We start from the raw sequence: 19,537 nt of genomic DNA, 5'->3' as shown, positions 1-19,537 counted from the left end.
ACACTCCCACCCAAATACTGCACTTTTCCAATGGTCTTAGCAAACGGCACACCAGGAGATTATATCCCACGCCTGGCTCGGCAGCTCCCATGCCCACAGAGCTTTGCTGACTGCTAGCGCAGCAGTCCGAGATCAAACTGCAAGGTAGCAGCCTGGCTGGGGGAGGGTCATCCACCATTGCAGAGGCTTCAGTAGGTAAACAAAGCGGCCAGGAAGCTCGAACTGGGTGGAGCCCACTGCAGCTCAATGAGGCCTGCCTCCCTCTGTAGACTCCACCTCTGGGGGCAGGGCATAGCTGAACAAAAGGCAGAAGAAACTTCTGCAGACTTAAACGTCCCTGTCTGACGTCTCTGAAGAGAGCAGTGGTTCTCCCAGCACAGTGTTTGAGCTCTGAGAACAGACAGACTGCCTCCTCAAGTGGGTCCCTGAGCCCCATGTAGCATAACTGGGAGACGTCTCCCAGTGGGGGCCAATTGACACATCATACAGCAGAATGCCCCTCTGAAACGAAGCTTCCAGAGGAAGAATCAGGCAGCAATGTTTGCTGTCCTGCAATATTTGCTGTTCTGCAGCCTCCATGGCTGTTACCCAGGCAAACAGGGTCTAGAGTGGACCTCCAGCAAACTCCAACAGACCTGCAGCTGAGGGACCTGACTGGTAGAAGGAAAACTAACAAACAGAGAGAAATAGCATCAACATCAACAAAAAGGACATCCACACCAAAACCCTATCTGTAGGTCACCATCATCAAAGACCAAAGATAGATAAAACCACAAAGATGGGGAGAAACCAGAGCAGAAAAGCTGAAAATTCTAAAAACCAGAGCGCCTCTTCTCCTCCAAAGGATCACAGCTCCTCGCCAGCAACGGAACAAAGCTGGACAGAGAATGACTTTGATGAGTTCACAGAACTAGGCTTCAGAAGGTCGGTAACAACAAACTTCTCCAAGCTAAAGGAGGATGTTCGAACCCATCGCAAGGAAGCTAAAAACCTTGAAACAAGATTAGACAAATGGCTAACTAGAATAAACAGTGTAGAGAAGACCTTAAATGACCTGATGGAGCTGAAAACCATGGCATGAGAACTACGTGACGCATGCACAAGCTTCAGTAGCCAATTCGATCACGTGGAAGAAAGGGTACCAGTGACTGAAGATCAAATTAATGAAATGCAATGAGAAGAGAAGTTTAGAGAAAAAAGAGTAAAAAGAAACAGACAAATCCTCCAAGAAATATGGGACTATGTGAAAAAACCAAATTTACGTTTGATTGGTATACCTGAAAGTGATGGGGAGAATGGAACCAAGTTGGAAAACACTCTTCAGGATATTATCCAGGAGAACTTCCCAAACCTAGCAAGGCAGGCCAAAATTCAAATTCAGGGGAAATTCCGAGAACACCACTAAGATACTCCTCTAGAAGAGCAATCCCAAGACATATAATTGTCAGATTCACCAAGGTTGAAATGAAGGAAACAATGTTAAGGGCAGCCAGAGAGAAAGGTCAGGTGACCCACAAAGGGAAGCCCATCGGACTAACAGCTGATCTCTCAGCAGAAACTCTACAAGCCAGAAGAGAGTGGGGGCCAATATTCAACATACTTGAAGGAAAGAATTTTCAACCCAGAATTTCATATCCAGCCAAACTAAGCTTCATAAGTGAAAGAGAAATAAAATCCTTTACAGACAAGCAAATGCTGAGAGATTTTGTCACCAGCAGGCCTCCCTTACAAAAACTCCTGAAGGAAGCACTAAACATGGAAAGAAACAACCCGTACCAGCCACTGCAAAAACATGCCAAATTGTAAAGACCATTGATGCTAGGACGAAACTGCATCAATTAACGTGCAAAATAACCAGCTAGTATCATAATGACGGGATCAAATTCACACATAACAATATTAACCTTAAATGTAAATGGGCTAAATGCCCCAATTAAAAGACACAGACCAGCAAATTGGATAAAGACTCAAGACCCATCAGTGTGCTATATTCAGGAGACCCATCTCACACGCAGAGACACACATAGGCACAAAATAAAGGGATGGAGGAAGATCTACCAAGCAAATGGAAAGCAAAAAAGAGCAGGGGTTATAATCCTAGTCTCTGATAAAACAGACTTTAAACCAACAAAGATCAAAAGAGACAAGCCATTACATATTGGTAAAGGGATCAATTCAACAAGAAGAGCTAACTATCTTAAATATATATGCACCCAATACAGGAGCATCCCGATTCATAAAGCAAGTCCTTAGAGATCTACAAAGAGACTTAGACTCCCACACAATAATAATGGGAGGCTTTAACACCCCACTGTTAATATTAGACAGATCAATGAGACAGAAAGTGAACAAGGATATCCAGGACTTGAACTCAGCTCTGCACCAAGCAGACCTAATAGACATCTATAGAACTCTCCACCCGAAATCAACAGAGTATACATTCTTCTGAGCACCACATCACACTTATTCCAAAATTGCCCACATAGTTGGAAGTAAAGCACTCCTCAGCAAATGTAAAAGAACAGAAATCACAACAAACTGTCTCTCAGACCACAGTGCAATCAAATTAGAACTCAGGATTAAGAAACTCACTCAAAACCACACAACTACATGGAAACTGAACAACCTGCTCCTGAATGACTACTGGGCACATAATGAAATGAAGGCAGAAATAAAGATGTTCTTTGAAACCAGTGAGAACAAAGACACAACGTACCAGAATCTCTGGGACACATTTAAAAGCAGTGTGTAGAGGCAAATTTGTAGCACTAATTGCCCACAAGAGAAAGGAGGAAAGATCTAAAATCGACACCCTAACATCACAATTAAAAGAACTAGAGAAGCAAGAGCAAACACATTCAAAAGCTAGCAGAAGGCAAGAAATAACTAAGATCAGAGCAGAACTAAAGGAGATAAAGACACAAAAACCCATTAAAAAATCAATGAGTCCAGGAGCTGTTTTTTTTTTTTTTAAAGATCAACAAAATTGATAGACCGCTACCAAGACTAATTAAGAAGAAAAGAGAGAAGAATCAAATAGATGCAATAAAAAATGATAAAGGGGATATCACCACCGATCCCACAGAAATACAAACTACCGTCAGAGAATACTATAAACACCTCTATGCAAATAAACTAGAAAATCTAGAAGAAATGGATAAATTCCTGGACACATACACCTTCCCAAGACTACACCAGGAAGAAGTTGAATCTCTGAATAGACCAATAACAGGCTCTGAAATTGAGGCAATAATTAATAGCCTGCCAACCAAAAATATACAGGACCAGAAGGATTCACAGCCGAATTCTACGAGAGGTACAAAAAGGAGCTGGTGCCATTCTTTCTGAAACTATTCCAATCAATAGAAAAAGAGGGAATCCTCCCTAACTCATTTTAGGAGGCCAGCATCATCCTGATACTAAAGCCTGGCAGAGACACAACCAAAAAAGAGAATTTTAGACCAATATCCCTGATGAACATCAATGCAAAAATCCTCAATAAAATACTGGCAAACCGAATCCAGCAGCACATCAAAAAGCTTATCCACCAAGATCAAGTTGGCTTCAACCTTGGGATACAAGGCTGGTTCAACATACAGAAATCAACAAATGTAATCCATCACATAAATGGAAGCAAAGGCAAAAACTACATGATTATCTCAATAGATGCAGAAAAGGCCTTCGACAAAATTCAACAACCCTTCATGCTAAAAACTCTCAATAAACTAGGTATTGATGGAATGTATCTCAAAATAATAAGAGCTATTTGTGACAAACCGACAGCCAATATCACACTGAGTGGGCAAACACTGGAAGCATTCCCTTTGAAAACCAGCATCAGACAAAGATGTCCTCTCTCACCACTCCTATTCAACATAGGGTTGGAAGTTCTGGCCAGGGCAATCAGGCAAGAGAAAGAAATAAAGGTTATTCAATTAGGAAAAGAGGAAGTCAAATTGTCCCTGTTTGCAGATGACGTGAATGTATATGTAGAAAACCCCATCATCTCAGCCCCAAATCTCCTTAAGCTGATAAGCAACTTCAGCAAAGTCTCAGGATACAAAATCAACGTGCAAAAATCACAAGCATTCCTATACACCAATAACGGACAAACAGAGAGCCAAATCATGAGTGAACTCCCATTCACAATTACTACAGAGAATAAAATACCTAGGAATCCAACTTACAAGGGATGTGAAAGACCTCTTCAAGGAGAACTACAAACCACTGCTCAATGAAATAAAAGAGGATACAAACAAATGGAAGAACATTCCATGCTCATGGGTAGGAAGAATCAATATCATGAAAATGGCCATACTGCCCAAGGTAATTTATAGATTCAATGCCATCCCCATCAAGCTACCAATGACTTTCTTCACAGAATTGGAAAAAACTACATTAAATTTCATATGGAACCAAAAAAGAGCCTGCATTGCTAAGACAATCCTAAGCAAAAAGAACAAAGCTTGAGTCATCACCCTACCTGACTTCAAACTATACTACAAGGCTACAGTAACCAAAACAGCATGGTACTGGTACCAAAACAGAGATATAGACCAATGGAATAGAACAGAGACCTCAGAAATAACACCACACATCTACAACCATCTGATCTTTGACAAGCCTGACAAAAACAAGCAATGGGGAAAGGATTCCCTATTTAATAAATGGTATTAGGAAAACTGGCTAGCCATATGGAGAAAGCTGAAACTGGATCCCTTCCTTACACCTTATACAAAATTAATTCAAGATGGATTAAAGACTTAAATGTTAGACCTAAAACCATAAAAACCCTAGAAGAAAACCTAGGCAATACCATTCAGGACATAGGCATGGGCAAAGACTTCATGACTAAAACACCAAAAGCAATGGCAACAAAAGCCAAAATTGACAAATGGGATCTAATTAAATTAAAGAGCTTCTGCACGGCAAAAGAAACTATCATCAGAGTGAAAAGGCAACCTACAGAATGGGAGAAAATTTTTGCTATCTTCTCATCTGACAAAGGGCTAATATCCAGAATCTACAAAGAACTTAAACAAATTTACAAGAAAAAAAAAGCAACAACCCCATCAAAAAGTGGGCGAAGGATATGAACAGACACTTCTCAAAAGAAGACATTTATGCAGCCAAAAGACACATGAAAAAATGCTCATCATCACTGGCCATCAGAGAAATGCAAATCAAAACCACAATGAGATACCATCTCACACCAGTTAGAATAGCTACCATTAAAAAGTCAGGAAACAACAGGTGCTGGAGAGGATGTGGAGAAATAGGAACACTTTTACACTGTTGGTGGGACTGTAAACTAGTTCAACCATTGTGGAAGTCAGTGTGGCGATTCCTCAAGGATCTAGAACTAGAAATACCATTTGACCCAGTGATCCCATTACTGGGTATATACCCAAAGGATTATAAATCATGCTACTATAAAGACACATGCACACGTATGTTTATTGCAGCACTATTCACAATAGGAAAGACTTGGAACCAACCCAAATGTCCATCAGTGATAGACTGGATTAAGAAAATGTGGCACATATTCACCATGGAATACTATGCAGCCATAAAAAAGGATGAGTTCATGTCCTTTGTAAGGACATGGATGAAGCTGCAAACCATCATTCTCAGCAAACTATCGCAAGGACAGAAAACGAAACACCGCATGTTCTCACTCATAGGTGAGAATTGAACAATGAGAACACTTGGACACAGGGTGGGGAACATCACACACCGGGGCCTGTTGTGGGGTGGGGGGGTGGGGGAGGGATGGCATTAGGAGAAATACCTAATGTAAATGACGAGTTAATGGGTGCAGCACACCAACATGGCACATGTATACATATGTAACAAACCTGCTCGTTGTGCACATGTACCCTAGAACTTAAAGTATAATTTTAAAAAAAAGAAGAATTTCTAAATGTCCTGCTTTGTGTGTGTGTGTGTGTGTGTGACCGAGTTTCATTCTTGTTGCCCAGGCTGGAGTGCAATGGCACTATCTCAGCTCACTGCAACCTCTGCCTCCCAGGTTCAAGTGATTCTCCTGCCTCAGCCTGCCGAGTAGCTGGGATTACAGGCACGTCCCACCACGCCCGGCTAATATTTGTATTTTTAGTAGTGACGGGGTTTCATCATGTTGGCCAAGCTGGTCTCAAACTCCTGACCTCAGGTGATCCGACCGCCTCGGCCTCCCAAAGTGCTGGGATTACAGGCGTGAGCCACCGTGCCTGGCCAAATGTCCTGCTTTTAAGCAAAGGAAACTTACAGCAACTCTGAGCAAAGTCCCTCATTGCTGCTGTATCTTGCCCTGTGCCATCTTTGTGATGTGCATCAGGAATATGTCACCTATTTCCTCCATTTTGCAGGGCAGTGGTATGTTACACTATATAACTCCCCTCTTTCTTTCCCTATTTTTTTTTTTTTAGATGGAGTCTCACTCTGCCACCAGGCTGGAGTGCAGTGGCGTGATCTCAGCTCACTGCAACCTCCACCTCCCGGGTTCAAGCCATTCTCCTGCCTCAGCCTCCTGAGTGGCTGGGACTACAGGCGCCCGCCACCACGCCTGGCTAATTTTTGTATTTTTAGTAGAGACGGGGTTTCGCCATGTTGGCCAAGATGGTCTTGATCTCTTAACCTCGTGATCCGCCCGCCTCAGCCTCCCAAAGTGCTGGGATTACAGGCATGAGCCACCGCACCCGGCCCTTTCTCCTTTTAACTTCACCAAAACTCTGTAGAGGGCTATGTCCCCACCTTTGTGGATTTCTATGCATATAGCACAACGTCATCTCCCATTCTAAAGGACGTCTTCTTAGGCTTCTTCAAATGCCAAATTCCAGTTGTAAGTTTCATTCCCCCAAATCTTAGTGATACCTCTTAGCTAGTATTTATTACCATGAGTTAAAAATTCAAGTTCACTCTATAATATTAAGTTGAACCATATGAGGTCACCATTTTTGTAGGTCAAAAACAGTTGGATAATGGCAATTTCATATGGTTCAAACTAATGCATGTGCTGTGTATTGATACCAAGACAGCTGAAGCTGTAAGTTCTATTTATGACTCTTTTCCAAGAGATATTCTTCTGTCCCTTAATGGGCACCTCCCCCAGTACTGTTCTTGCTGTCATATCTGATATCATTCCAGAGCAATTGATTTTATAATATTATCAGGACACTTTTTTCCTTTCCCTTCCATTTTCAATTTAAAGTTCTCTTTATCAGATCAACATGGCTCTCGGTAAACACATTTTTCCCAGTTATCATAGAGAACTCTGTCCTTAGTCAAGAGCCCAGCAATTCAGTATTTTAAACCATGATCCAGACAAAACAAATCCTATTCTAAAATTCCATCTCTAGGGGATCACCCCACTGTGCCCATATCGCAGCTACTTGGGAGGCTGAGGTGGGAGGATTGCTTGAGGCCAGGAGTTTGAGGCTGCAGTGAACTATGATCCTGCCTGTGAATAGCCACTGCACTCCAGCTGGAGCAACATAGGACAATCCCATCTCAAAAATAAATAAATAAATTTTTAAAATTCCATCTCAAAAGGCAGCCATTTCATTATATATATAATGTACATTATACATTATATAATATATACTATATTATATAATATATACTATATATAATATATAGTATATAATTGTATATTATATATATAGTATATATAGAGTATATATAGTATATAATATATAATAGTATGTAATATATAGTATATATAGTATATAATATATGGTATATAATAGTATATAATATAATATATACTATATATAACATAGTATATATTATATATAATATATAACGTATGTTATATATTATATATAATATACATTATATAATGTATATTATATATAACGTACATTATAATGTATATTATATATAACGTATGTTATATATAATATATAATGTATATTATATATAATGTATATTATATATATTTATATCCTTTTTTTTTTTTGAGATGGAGTTTCACTCTTGTTGCCCAGGCTGGAGTGCAATGGAACGATCTCTGCTCACTGCAACCTCCGCCTCCCAGGTTCAAGCAATTCTCCTGCATCAGCCTCCTGAGTAGCTGGGATTGCAGGCGCCCGCCATCACGCCTGGCTAATTCTGTATTTTTAGTAGAGATAGGGTTTCTCCATGTTGGCCAGGCTGGTCTTGAACTCCCGACCTCGGGTGATCCACCCATCTTGGCCTCCAAAAGTGCTGGGATTACAGGCGTGAGCCACCATGCCCAGCCTATATATTCTTTTCTATTCCAAAGTATCAATTTTCTTGTGTAAGAGGAAAACAAAACCACCTGGTCCCCCAAGTCCTTGAATTTTCTGCCCACAACTTTATAGTCCTTGAAAATCATTTCCATGTCCCCTTTGGTGTAGCCACTCATCCCTACAAGAGGGACAACTGCTAGAATAAGAGGTGGAGGGGGGTGGAGATGGGCAGCATTTATTTGACTTGATGGGTTTCCCACAGCTCTTTGTTAAATGGTAATGAAAATATATGATCAAAGGCAAGTCATGTTATGTCTGCATATTTACAGCCCCCTCCATATCATCAATCAGGAAGTCACCAACTTCATTCATTCATTCATTCATTCATCTGTCCATTCATCCAGTGAATAACTGTGGTTTAGATCCTCAATGAGCTTATAGTCTGATAGGGGAAGGGGTTAGGCTTCCATTTATTGTATTAGAACGATTACAATATTAAAGATGGGGGTGGGTGCTATGAAAGTGGGGGGAAAGTACTGAGATTCCAAAGGAGGGAATAAGGAAATGCTTTGCAGGCAGGGCACCCAGTCACTGCTCATGCCTGTAATCCCAGCACTTTGGGAGGCTGAGGCAGGAGGACCACTTGAGGCCAGGAGTTGAAGAGCAGCCTGGCCATCATGGTGAAACCCTGTCGCTACTAAAAATACAAAAATTAGCCAGGTGTGGTGGTGTGCACCCGCAATCCCAGCTATTCAGGAGGCTGAGGCATCAGAATCGCTTGAACTCAGGAGGTGGAGTTTGCAGTGAGCCAAGATCGCATCACTGCACTCCAGCCTGGGTGACAGCATGAGACTCCATCTCAAAATAATAATAATAATAATAATAAGGAAATGCTTTGTGGAGAAGTTTGAACTGGGCTTTAAAGATGTATAGGATTTGGACATAAGGAAGGAAAGGAGAGGTATTCCAGGCAAAAGGAAAAGCATGGCAAAGGTGCATAGCTTTGTGTGAGGGGCAGTGGGTTCAGTGTATTTGCAGCATGGAGCCCTTAAAGGGGAATAGTGGGAAGAGGTTAAAAAGGCAGGTTGGAAGCAGACTATGGAGGGTCTGGAATATCTGCCTAAGGAGTTTAGACTTTATTGTGTAAACCACTGAAGGAGTTTGAGCTTGGGAGTGGCAGGGTCAGACATGGACCCCAGGAGTATTAACCCGGGCAACACTGGGTAAATCGGATTGGAGAAGGGAGAGGGTAGAGGAAGGAAGACTAATTTGGAGGCCACTATAATCTCCTTATGTTGCCCTTTTTCCTTTTCTTTTCTTTTCTTTCTTCTTTTCTTTCTTTCTTTTTTTTTTTTTTTTTTTTGAGATGGAGTCTCAGTCTGTCACCCAGGTTGGAGTGCAATGGTGCGATCTCGGCTCACTGCAACCTCTGCTTCCCAGGTTCAAGTGATTCTCCTGCCTCAGCCTCCCGAGTAGCTGGGACTACAGGCACGTGCCACCACACCTGGCTAATTTTTGTATTTTTAGTAGAGATGGGGTTTCACTATGTTGGCCAAGTTGGTCTCGAACTTCTGACCTTGTGATCCGCCTGCCTTGGCCTCCCAAAGTGCTGGGATTACAGGCATAAGCCACTGCGCCCAGCCCTATGTCACCCTTTTATAAAGGTCCACAATTTTCTTAACAGCACTTATCAGTTTGTGTGATTATTTATTTAATATCAGACTAGCTCCAAGACAGTAAACTCCGTAAGGGCAGAGGCCGTATCTGTTTTGCTCACTATTGTATCCACAGGGTCTGACACACAGAAGGAGACAATAATTGACAGTGCCAAATATAACAGAAAGGCTGAATTGTATGTTGGTTGAATGAATGCAAATAATGAAGAATTGAAATGGGGCAACTGCAGTGAAACCCTGTCTCTACTAAAAGTACAAAAGTTAGCCGGGCATAGTGGGTATGAGGTCTGTGAAGGCATAAGATCTGGTGACTTGGGACCGGGCGCAGTGCTTCACACCTGTAATCCCAACACTTTGGGAGGCTGAGGCGGGTGGATCACCTGAGGTCAGGAGTGCGAGACCAGCCTGGCCAACATGGTGGCAGGTGCCTGTAATCCCAGCGACTCGGGAGGCTGAGGCGGGAGAATTGCTTGAACCCGGGAGGTAGAGGTTGCAGTGAACCAAGATCGTGCCACTGCACTACAGCCTGGGTGATGGAGTGAGAAACTGTCTCAAAAAAAAAAAAAGATCTGGTGACTTAGAAGTCATATTGACTTTTAGGCACAATTTCAGTGGGGTAGTGAGAGAGCAGAAGCTAGACAACAAATAAGTACAATGTGGAAAGTAGCAGCAGAACTAGGCAAGTCAGCAGAGCACAGGCACCCACACTGGAACCAAATTGTCTGGGTTCAAACCCTTGCTCTCCCACTTGGGAGTTATATGACCTTGGGCAAGTTATTAAATGTCTGCAGACCTCAGTTTCCTCATCTATAAGATGTCCACAACTATCCTCACAGACTTGTAAAGAGAAAGTGGTAAATACACACAAAGCTCTTCGAGTAATACCTGACACAGAACAGGCGCTTTCTAATGTTTACTGTCATTATTCTGCTCTTGCTCTCTGGCAGGGTCAACTGCAACCACTAAATCTTGACATTTCTCTCTTCATTCCCTCATTCTCCAGATCTCTATTTACCGCCTCCTGGAAAGGCTTCCGGCCTATTATTATAGGGCAGCTCCAGTCATGCAGGGATTTTCTCTCTCTCTCTCTTTTTTTTTTTTTTGTCTTCTACTCATATTCTTAACTCTGGTTTTTATTCCCCTTTACCTCCTCTATTGCTTCTTATTATTTCTTCTCTAGAATGACCCAATTCACCCCTTAGTGACGTGAACTCTAGTAGACCCTAAAGCACGTGTCTGTCATTTCCTCCTTTGACATTCCTCTACTTAACAGCAGGATCTGTTCACTTTTACCTCCTTATTTTTTTATCCTTTTTTTTTGCATTTCTCCCAACCTCTCTGATAAGCCCGAAGAGAGTGGCAGTTTGCAAACCTAGTTTGCGAGCCTTTTTATTTCCTCAAGAAAAGATGAAAGTTGAAAAGCTTCCACTGATTCTAACAGCCACAAAGCCAGCAATTGCTCCAACTAAAAGACAAACCTGGTTACTCCACTCTGCAGGGCACAGGGGCAGTTTCCACACCTCCTAGTTATGGCTCCCACCTATGACTATGCTCCCATGTGCCCAGCCCCCACACCACCCTCCCAGCCATCTCAAATGCCTCTCAGCGGGAGCCACTGGGGGCACCTCAACTCTACTTAGGAGGGGTTCCATCTTGTGGTACTTTTGGCACCTCCATTCTCATATTTCCCTAGCACCATTTCTTTGCCCGACTGAAAGAAGTGATTCGATCACAAAGTTGTCTATTTTGTTCAGCTGTCCTGGAATGCGACCCTTCTGCCCAGCTAGGAAAAAGCCATTTCCCCTGGTCCCAGTCCATGCATGTCCCAGGTGTTCTTTGCTTCTTCACAGCAGGCACCAAGCCTGTCCGTCTGTAGTGTCTGATTGTGTATAAACCAAATGTGCTCAAGCGCCACGTTCTTTGACAGCTCTGTTTAAGCCTTTTATGTCATCTGTGTCACCATTTGGTTTTTTTAACTGCAAATTCACAAAAAGTGTGAACTGGCTTTTTGTGAGGGATTCAGCATAGCACATGCCCTTTAGAATTCTACTATTTTATCATGATCATTAAGTGTGGGAGCTGGGAGAGGCTTTGGAGATTATTTGTCTAACTTCCTCATGTTTTAGAGTAAGATAGTGAGGCTCAGAAAGGGGAAGTTCATTCACAAATCATTTATCGAGTATCAATCATGTTCAAGGCATGTGCTGTGAGGGATAGAAAGATACACTAGATACAATCCCAGCCTTCTAGAAGCTTTTTGACTGGTCGGAGAGTGTATTATTGACAAATTGCTACCATGCAAGAACACGGTGTGTTCAGTACCAACTGCTAGAGCGGTTCAAAAGGAGGGAAGGGGAAGCTCCTCTGCCGTGATCAGCGACATGATCATGGAAGGTGACATTTGAGCTGGAGCTTGAAGGGTTTCATTAAATAAGAGATGGGGACTGAAAACACTCCAGACAGAGGTCTTGCTCATGGGTAAAAACTCAGATACTAGATTGGTTTGTAGAGAAGTATCAGGAGATAATGCTGGACAAGCAGATTAGGGACAGTGCAGTGTGAAATACTTCCCTCCCCGACACCCACGTCCCCTCCCCTACCAGGCTGGTCCTGCTTATCTTACAGGTTTCAACCTGAATGTCATCTCCTCAGAGAAGTTGTCCCTGGGCACCTTTTCTAAGTATTAGCCTCTATCATTGCATCCTATGTACTTCCTTCATGGCATTCACTCAAAAGTGTACTTATGTATTTAGTCATTTCCTGCTTTGCTGTCCCCCGCCCCCAACTAGATGATGGGCCCCTTGAAAACAGGCTTTATTTGCCATTGTCTTTCCAGCACCACGCACAATGCTTATCAGCAGGTGCTCACCAAGAAGTAGGTCTTGTCACTACAAGCGTAGGGGCAGTGATAATGACAACAAAGGACTGGATTGAAAAGACATTGCAAATAATTCGCACATTTTGGTAGGAGATCGGAAGTGATGACCAGAGTGGGGAGATCAGGGCTTAAACCTGGGTGACTAGGGCAATGGCAGCACTTAGGGGTGGGGGAGGAGAACAAAGGGCAAAGGGATCAGAGCTGTAGGTGGGAGGAGCCCATGGAAGGGGTGGGGCAGGATGGGAGAGAACTGAAGTCATCAGGGAGAGCAAGGCATTTTCCCGTCTAGGGTCTTGGAATTTCATGCTTGGAAGGTAATGGCTGGTCTTTGAGGGCTTCTAGATGCTTGATCAACTTGTGTTGCATAAACGAGTGATGGTAGTAAAGGAGAGCAGGGCAGGTAAAAGGTTCAGCCCTGGGTGAGAAGACAGCAGAGTGAAAAGAACGGGAAGGAGCAATAAAGGATCAGAAATGGAAGAAGAAGATGAAAAAGAGGAGTCATAATGATGGAGTGAAATCCCAGAGGACGTGGCAGTGGCTCCAGAAAGGAAGCTCTCCATAAAACAAACCAAAATAATTCACACTCGCCACAGGTTTGGACCTGGTCAAATCACTTCCCTCCAAGCTTGAGCGTAAGACCAGTGCAGCTCTTTTCTTTTACCAAGCATCTACTATGTGCCAGATACTGTACTAACTGCGGGGGGTATAAAGGTGAACAGGACATAGTCTCTGCTCTCAAAGAGGAGTCTAGGAGAGGAAGACAGAGGCAAAGAGATGGGGCAAGAAAATGTTCTAAGCAGAGCAAAGTGAGATGCAGCCTGGGCTTGGTGTGCTGAAGAGCACAGCTGCTACAGCCAGACAGCCTGTTTTGGGCTCATAACTCTGCTACTTAGTAGCTGTGTGCCTTGGTTTCCCCATCTGGAAAACAGGGATAATAAGAGTAACTGGGCTGGGCGTGGTAGCTCACACCTGTAATCCCAGCACTTTGGGAGGCCGAGGCGGGTGGATCACTTGAGCCCAGGAGTTCAAGACCAGCCTGGCCAACATGGCGAGACTCCATCTCTACTAAAAATACAAAAATTAGCCGGGCGTGGTGGCACGTGCCTGTAATCCCAGCTACTCAGGAGGCTGAGTCAGAAGAATTGCTGGGACCCGGGAGGCGGATGTTGCAGCGAGCTGAGATAACGCCACTGTAGTCCAGACTGAGCAACAGAGACTCCATCGCAAAAAAAAAAAAAAAAAGAGTACCTGCCTTCTAGGGCTGTTTTGAGCAACAGGTGAATTAGTATGCGTACAGCACATAGTAAGCAGGAAATAAATGTGAGCTTCTATAGTGATGACCAAAGTCCTTACAGGGTATAATACAGCACTCAGGGTGGGAAGGTCAATTCTACCTTCAGAGTGAAAGGGAAGAAGAGGTGGTGGTTCAGGAAAGTGAGCACTGAGAGGGGAATTTTTGAATTGAGTCTCGAGATATTAAGAGGAGGCCAGGAGCAGTGGCTCACGCCTGTAATGCCAGCACTTTGGGAGGGCGAGACAGTAGGGGGGTCGCTTGAGCCCAGGAGTTGGCGACCAGCCTGGGCAACATGGTGAAACTCCGTTTCCACAGAAAACACAAAAATTAGCTGGGCCTGGTGGCACACGCCTGGGGTCCCAGCTACTCGTGAGGTTGAGGTGGGAGAATCGGTTGAGGTGGGAGAATCACTTGAGCCTGGGAGGTAGAGGCTGCAGTGAGCTATGATCACACCGCTGCACTCCAGCCTGGGTGACAGATGAGACCCTGTCTCTCTCTGTCTCTCTCCCCTACCCTCGGTCTCTCAAACAGTCTTCCAGGTTAAGCAAGATGGGGCAGCAGCAAGGGCATTTATGGGCATACAGAAAAAGGATAAGCCAAGACCCAGGGCTGTGGTGCATTCAGGGAACTCAAATGCCTAGAACAGAAGGGGGCACAGCAGAAGAGACAGGAGAGAAAGCCTGGGGCCTGATGGTGGAAGGGCTATGCTAAGGAGCTGGGACTTCGACTTCTCCCTGTGGGTGGCAGGACCCATGGGAGGGGTAGGGCATGTGAGGCAGATGATTCTGTCAGCCTGGGCAGGACTGGCCGTAGGCAGACAGGAAGGCCAGACGACAGAGTATCCTCTCACACATGCTCTTCACTGGGAGAACGCAGGTCTGAAGCCCGTTCTCAAGCCACCCGCTTTCCAGTTCTTCAAAGTGTTAGGTACGTGTGCTTAGACTACCAGTGGTGGTGGAGGGAAGGCCACACGGGTAGTTCATTTGGTCTAACATGGAAGAAGCCAGTGGGCTCACATTGTGCACAATGGGAACAGCTCTGCAGATAAAATCTAGTTGGGGCTTGTTAAAGAAGCTTTGCTATTTTCTGGCAAAGCAATGAGGTATTGACACCCTGTTCACTGGGGAGGAACCGAGGTATGCGGGAGCCAATACTAGTTCTTGGAAGTGACAGGGGAAGAAGCTTTTGAGGAAACAAATTTGAGCTTCAGAATGTTATTTGCAATGATGATAAAATGTCCTAGAGGTGCCAAGGAAATGGCTGGATGGATAAAAGGATTAGTGGAATCAAGGCCATGAAATCTTAGGTGGGAACAGGGATGAATTACAAAACTCGGGAATGCTGAGACTGAATGAACACTTCCAAGGCCCAGGTTGAGGTTGTCGGGCATCCAGGATCGCTTTTGACTTCAGTGCTAATTCGTCAGCTTGCCTTGAGAAAATTACCAGCTCTGTCAACACTTTCTCACCTAATTGCAGTGGTTGGTATTAAGCAAGGATTATCCCTGAAGAAAGGGCTCCACTGGCCTTTAGTGCTGGCCTTTCTGCTTGAGCTGGAACCCCTTCTCAGTCCCACTCTTTTTTGCTTGGCCTTGGCCTGCTTAGGATACTTCCCCTCCCCTCTAGGCTCCTCCCAAACCTGCGGCTCAACTCCCACTTGCTTCTGCGTCTTTCTTAGCTCTGCCCTTGAGCCACTCCACACTTGCTGCAGGTAAGGATTTTGTTTTCATTAGCTGATTTCTAGAAGCACTTTCGACTTAAGACAAAGCTGGTCATTTGTGATTGAACAAATATTTTATTTATTCATGGGTAGACCATAAGGTTTGATAATACAGTTCTTCCTCTGTTAGAGATGAAGGAGTCAAGGCATGATCAGCTGCAATGTCAGCAACAAAACCAGGAGGAGATAGGGCTCTCTCCTCCTTCAGGACACGGCACAGCACAGCACGGCACAGTGTTAAGGGTGTGTCTCCCTTTGGGGTTTCAAAGTTGCTCTCTATCTTCTCGTGCTGGGGCTGAATGTTCTTCAGCTGTCCCTCCACTAGGAGAACATCAGCTGTGAAGACAGAGCCTCAACAGTGTGACCACAGGCCAGATCTTTGTTCTCTTTGTCCTCAGGAGATGAATTTTCTTAAGCTCTCATGGAGCTCTTTGGGGACTCCCTTTTGTTAGGCTGCCTTCAAGCAAATGAGAGAATGTGGGAAAGCAAGCAACCTGCACACCATAAAGCGCCACAAGCAAGAGGACTCACCCTTCCTGTGGCTCAGCCCACACACATTTCAGGTGGCTCATTCATCCAGATGTTGCTCTCGACCTTATGAATTATGACAGCGCTTCCTAAGACTCCTCCGCACAAGTTGCAATGGCACCTGCCACGTCAGAACTGCCAGAACTGCCTGCTCTAAGCACCCCTCCCCTCCTCAGAGGGCTGTGGGGATGACTGCTGTCCTGCTCTGCAAATGGGCCCATCCCACCCTCATTTTCGGAAACACTGGTAGCTGGCAGGTCACTTTCTCTGGCCATTTTTCTCACCCAGTTCTCTGCTACTAAATCAGGCCCCTGCTTTCTCTAACACACACCTCTGCTATAGCAGGCCTCTCCCATCTTGTGTACCTCTTGGGAAAATGTCAGCATTTTGCCACCACAGATGTGGACTCCCATCTGGTTGGTGCTATTTGAAGCAGTGTCTGGGGCTGGGGTGGAAGACCAAGCACACAACTTTCACAAAGGGCCTGTCACCACCCCAGGGAGCTGTACCGATCCCCAGGACGGCCCAGCTCGGCTAGCTGATCATCACTAAGGAGAGAGCCCTCTGGCCCCCAAAAGTTTGGGATGTTCTTCCCACTGCTTTGCCCACGCCCTCCCTTCTCAACTACTACAAGAAGGTCTCTGAGCCACAGTTCATTGCAACTATCGTTTATTAAAAAATATATGTCTCCTTGGAAGGAACACTGGTAAACCAACTAGTGTCATGCTTACTTTGAATCTTTGTTTCTCTTCCCTGGGAGGGGGAGAGCTGAGCATGGTTGAGACTTCGCCACTTAGTTAACATCAGAGAATCAACCTCCCTGCTCACCCCTCCTCACCAGAGTCACAGTCGGCTGTCACTTTATCCCTCTTTGCCTTCAAGCCAGTGTACTGCCCAGGGAAAGCCGCTGCCCTTTCCTTATCCTCATCCTGGGTCCCATGCTTTATACAGTTAGCCTCATTCTGCTGGTTGGACAACTGTTAACAGAGTTCCCGGATTCGGCTGGTAGTGCTTAAAGCATCCTCAACATTGCCTCGCTGGCACCAGCCCTAACCCAGCGGGCTAGGAAACAAGTGCCTCAACCCTAGGGCCAAGCACTTCTCTGTTCTCCCCTGCGTCGTCCCTCCAGTATGGAGGCGAGGGAGGCACGTTGGCTTCAAAGGAGCACAGTGGGGTGGGGGAGGACCTGAACCACACCTGCTGCCTGCACTTGTGGCAGTGAAGATTCCCTTGACCACAGTCACTGCCATCAGACTCTGGGAAAAAGCAACAAGGTTTCACAGCTCACCAGTAAGCGAATCTTAGCTCTACAGCTCAAATGTACAGCATAAAGTCTACTTTCCTCTTGAAGAAACCATAAGCTACCAGCTGTTGGGGAGGGGCTGGAGCAGAGCATATGAAGCAGCTGCAAAAAAAAAAAACCAAATCAAACTCATGACGTGGCTGGCCAAGCAAGCCAAGTGCTGTCCCGCCATCCCAGCACAGAACTGGAAGGCAAGTGACCCCCTGTCCCTGTTGGTGGAACCCAGGAAGGAACCTCAGCAGAGCCCTCCGTGTCCTCCTCTCAGCCCAGCCCCTGCTCTCCCTTCTGCTGACAGGACAACCAGGCCTGTGTCACCTACTCCATCACAAGGCCTGGCTCCTTCAGGACCTCATAAGCCTTTAGAACCTTGGCAAATTGGATTCTATGCATTCACTTAAATAGTAAAAGTAAAATTTGCAATAATGAAAAGGCTGACACAGTAGCACAACATGGTTTTGGTTTAACAGCAGCTTAAAAAGGAACAAAAAGGAAACCTCTCATGCAGACACATCAGGTGGCATAAAACAATAGGCAATTCCACGCGGAGCATCATTAGCCATTCTCTCTGTCCACACACAGGACTCTGGCTGCACCTCAGGGGCAGCAGCTGCTTTCAGGTCAAGTCTCTAACCCTCTCACCCCAGGCAAAAGCCCTTTCTCTCAGGCCTCAGGCTGACCCCTCCTAGCTCTCAAGAGAATGACCAAATGCGAGTGCCCTTAGTGCAGCACTTGCTACCATCTTCAATCCCTTCCCAACCAGCTGGGATAGAAGATGCCATCTGATTGGAATATGAAAATTAAAGCATTTCTCTAATAACATAGTACCATTGATGAAGTCTCCATAGATTTTCTAACCCAAATGTGTGTGAATATATATATATTATATGAGAGTGTATAATATATATATATAATAATTTCTATATATTTTATATAAATTACATATATATATCTATATATAAATAAGATACTTTCTGTTGCCATTACGTTGCACCATTCAGAGCTGCAAGACAGCAGTACAGATAGGGAGAAATGCCCAGGAGCATCTCATCATGTGGTGCATTTAGCTCACTTCACAAGCCGTGCAGCTGTCCAGAGTCTGTCTTTCCAACAGTCCTCCTCTTTTCTCTTCACTTCTGCTTGGTTTTTATGAAAACAATGGCTCTGATGGATTTTGCACCTGTGCTAGCGCTTGGGAAAGGTCCATGCAGGAATGGGCACAGTCACATGATGAATGAGATGGCATCATCCCAAAAAATAAACTGAAACAAACAAAAAATTAAAAAAAAAAAGAACAGGACTAGAAAACTCAATTTTTTTTGACATATCTAAAAAAGGGGACAAGAACAGTAGCATTTGTTCTCCCCATGGGGACAGGAATGAAGAGGGAGGAGGGAAGAGGGACTTGATTTCTTCTGTTCACAAGAGAATGGTTGGAGGGGATTCTTCAGAGTTTTTCAGGGGATGGGACCCAAATGTAGTGCCCAGACTGGTCCTCAATGATTTGTTTGATTTTGTTATAAATCTCTTCCAGTGAGTCACCCTGTACAATGGCTAAAGTGAAGAGGAAAACAAAATTATTACTGTGGTCCACAGCACATCCCCCAAACCCAGCAATCCTGCCTCTCCCAACAATCCTACAAGTCCCCCCTCCACCCCCTCACCCCTCACATGAAGGACATGTTCCCAGGAGTATGGGTTTGGGCTTGGGTTCACTGGCTGGCTGCCTGTGTGTTCAGGGCAGTAACGGCAACCAACTAGGTGTCCCAAGTCCAGGGCTTGAAGTCAACTCACTGAGACAGTGAGACTAAGTAGTAATGACCAGAAAAATGTGTTTATTCAAAAGATGTTTATTGAGCACCCACTATGTGCCAGACTTTGCAGTTCATATGTTGTTCTTGGGTGCCATAAGGCCAGCAGCTTGTTATT

At 44.6% G+C, this 19,537-nt stretch overlaps 1 protein-coding gene across 7 annotated transcripts in view; it reads right to left on the bottom strand.

The window, feature by feature from the left end:
- Positions 1–15,835: 15,835 nt before the first annotated feature.
- DLG3 (discs large MAGUK scaffold protein 3) overlaps positions 15,836–19,537 on the bottom strand; it is a 60,823-nt gene continuing 57,121 nt past the window's right edge. For all 7 annotated transcript variants that reach the window (XM_054470763.2, XM_063660742.1, XM_054470762.2 and 4 more), the window contains one exon: positions 15,836–19,162. In XM_054470763.2, coding sequence (XP_054326738.1) covers positions 19,056–19,162 — 107 coding nt within the window. In that variant the 3' untranslated portion in view covers positions 15,836–19,055. The remainder of the gene's footprint in view (positions 19,163–19,537) is intronic.

The sequence above is a fragment of the Pongo pygmaeus genome, chromosome X, assembly GCF_028885625.2.
Source record: "Pongo pygmaeus isolate AG05252 chromosome X, NHGRI_mPonPyg2-v2.0_pri, whole genome shotgun sequence".
In the NCBI taxonomy this organism is placed as follows: domain Eukaryota; kingdom Metazoa; phylum Chordata; class Mammalia; order Primates; family Hominidae; genus Pongo; species Pongo pygmaeus.
The sequence above is the reverse complement of the archived record's forward strand: the minus strand, read 5'-3'. Positions and strand labels throughout refer to the sequence as shown.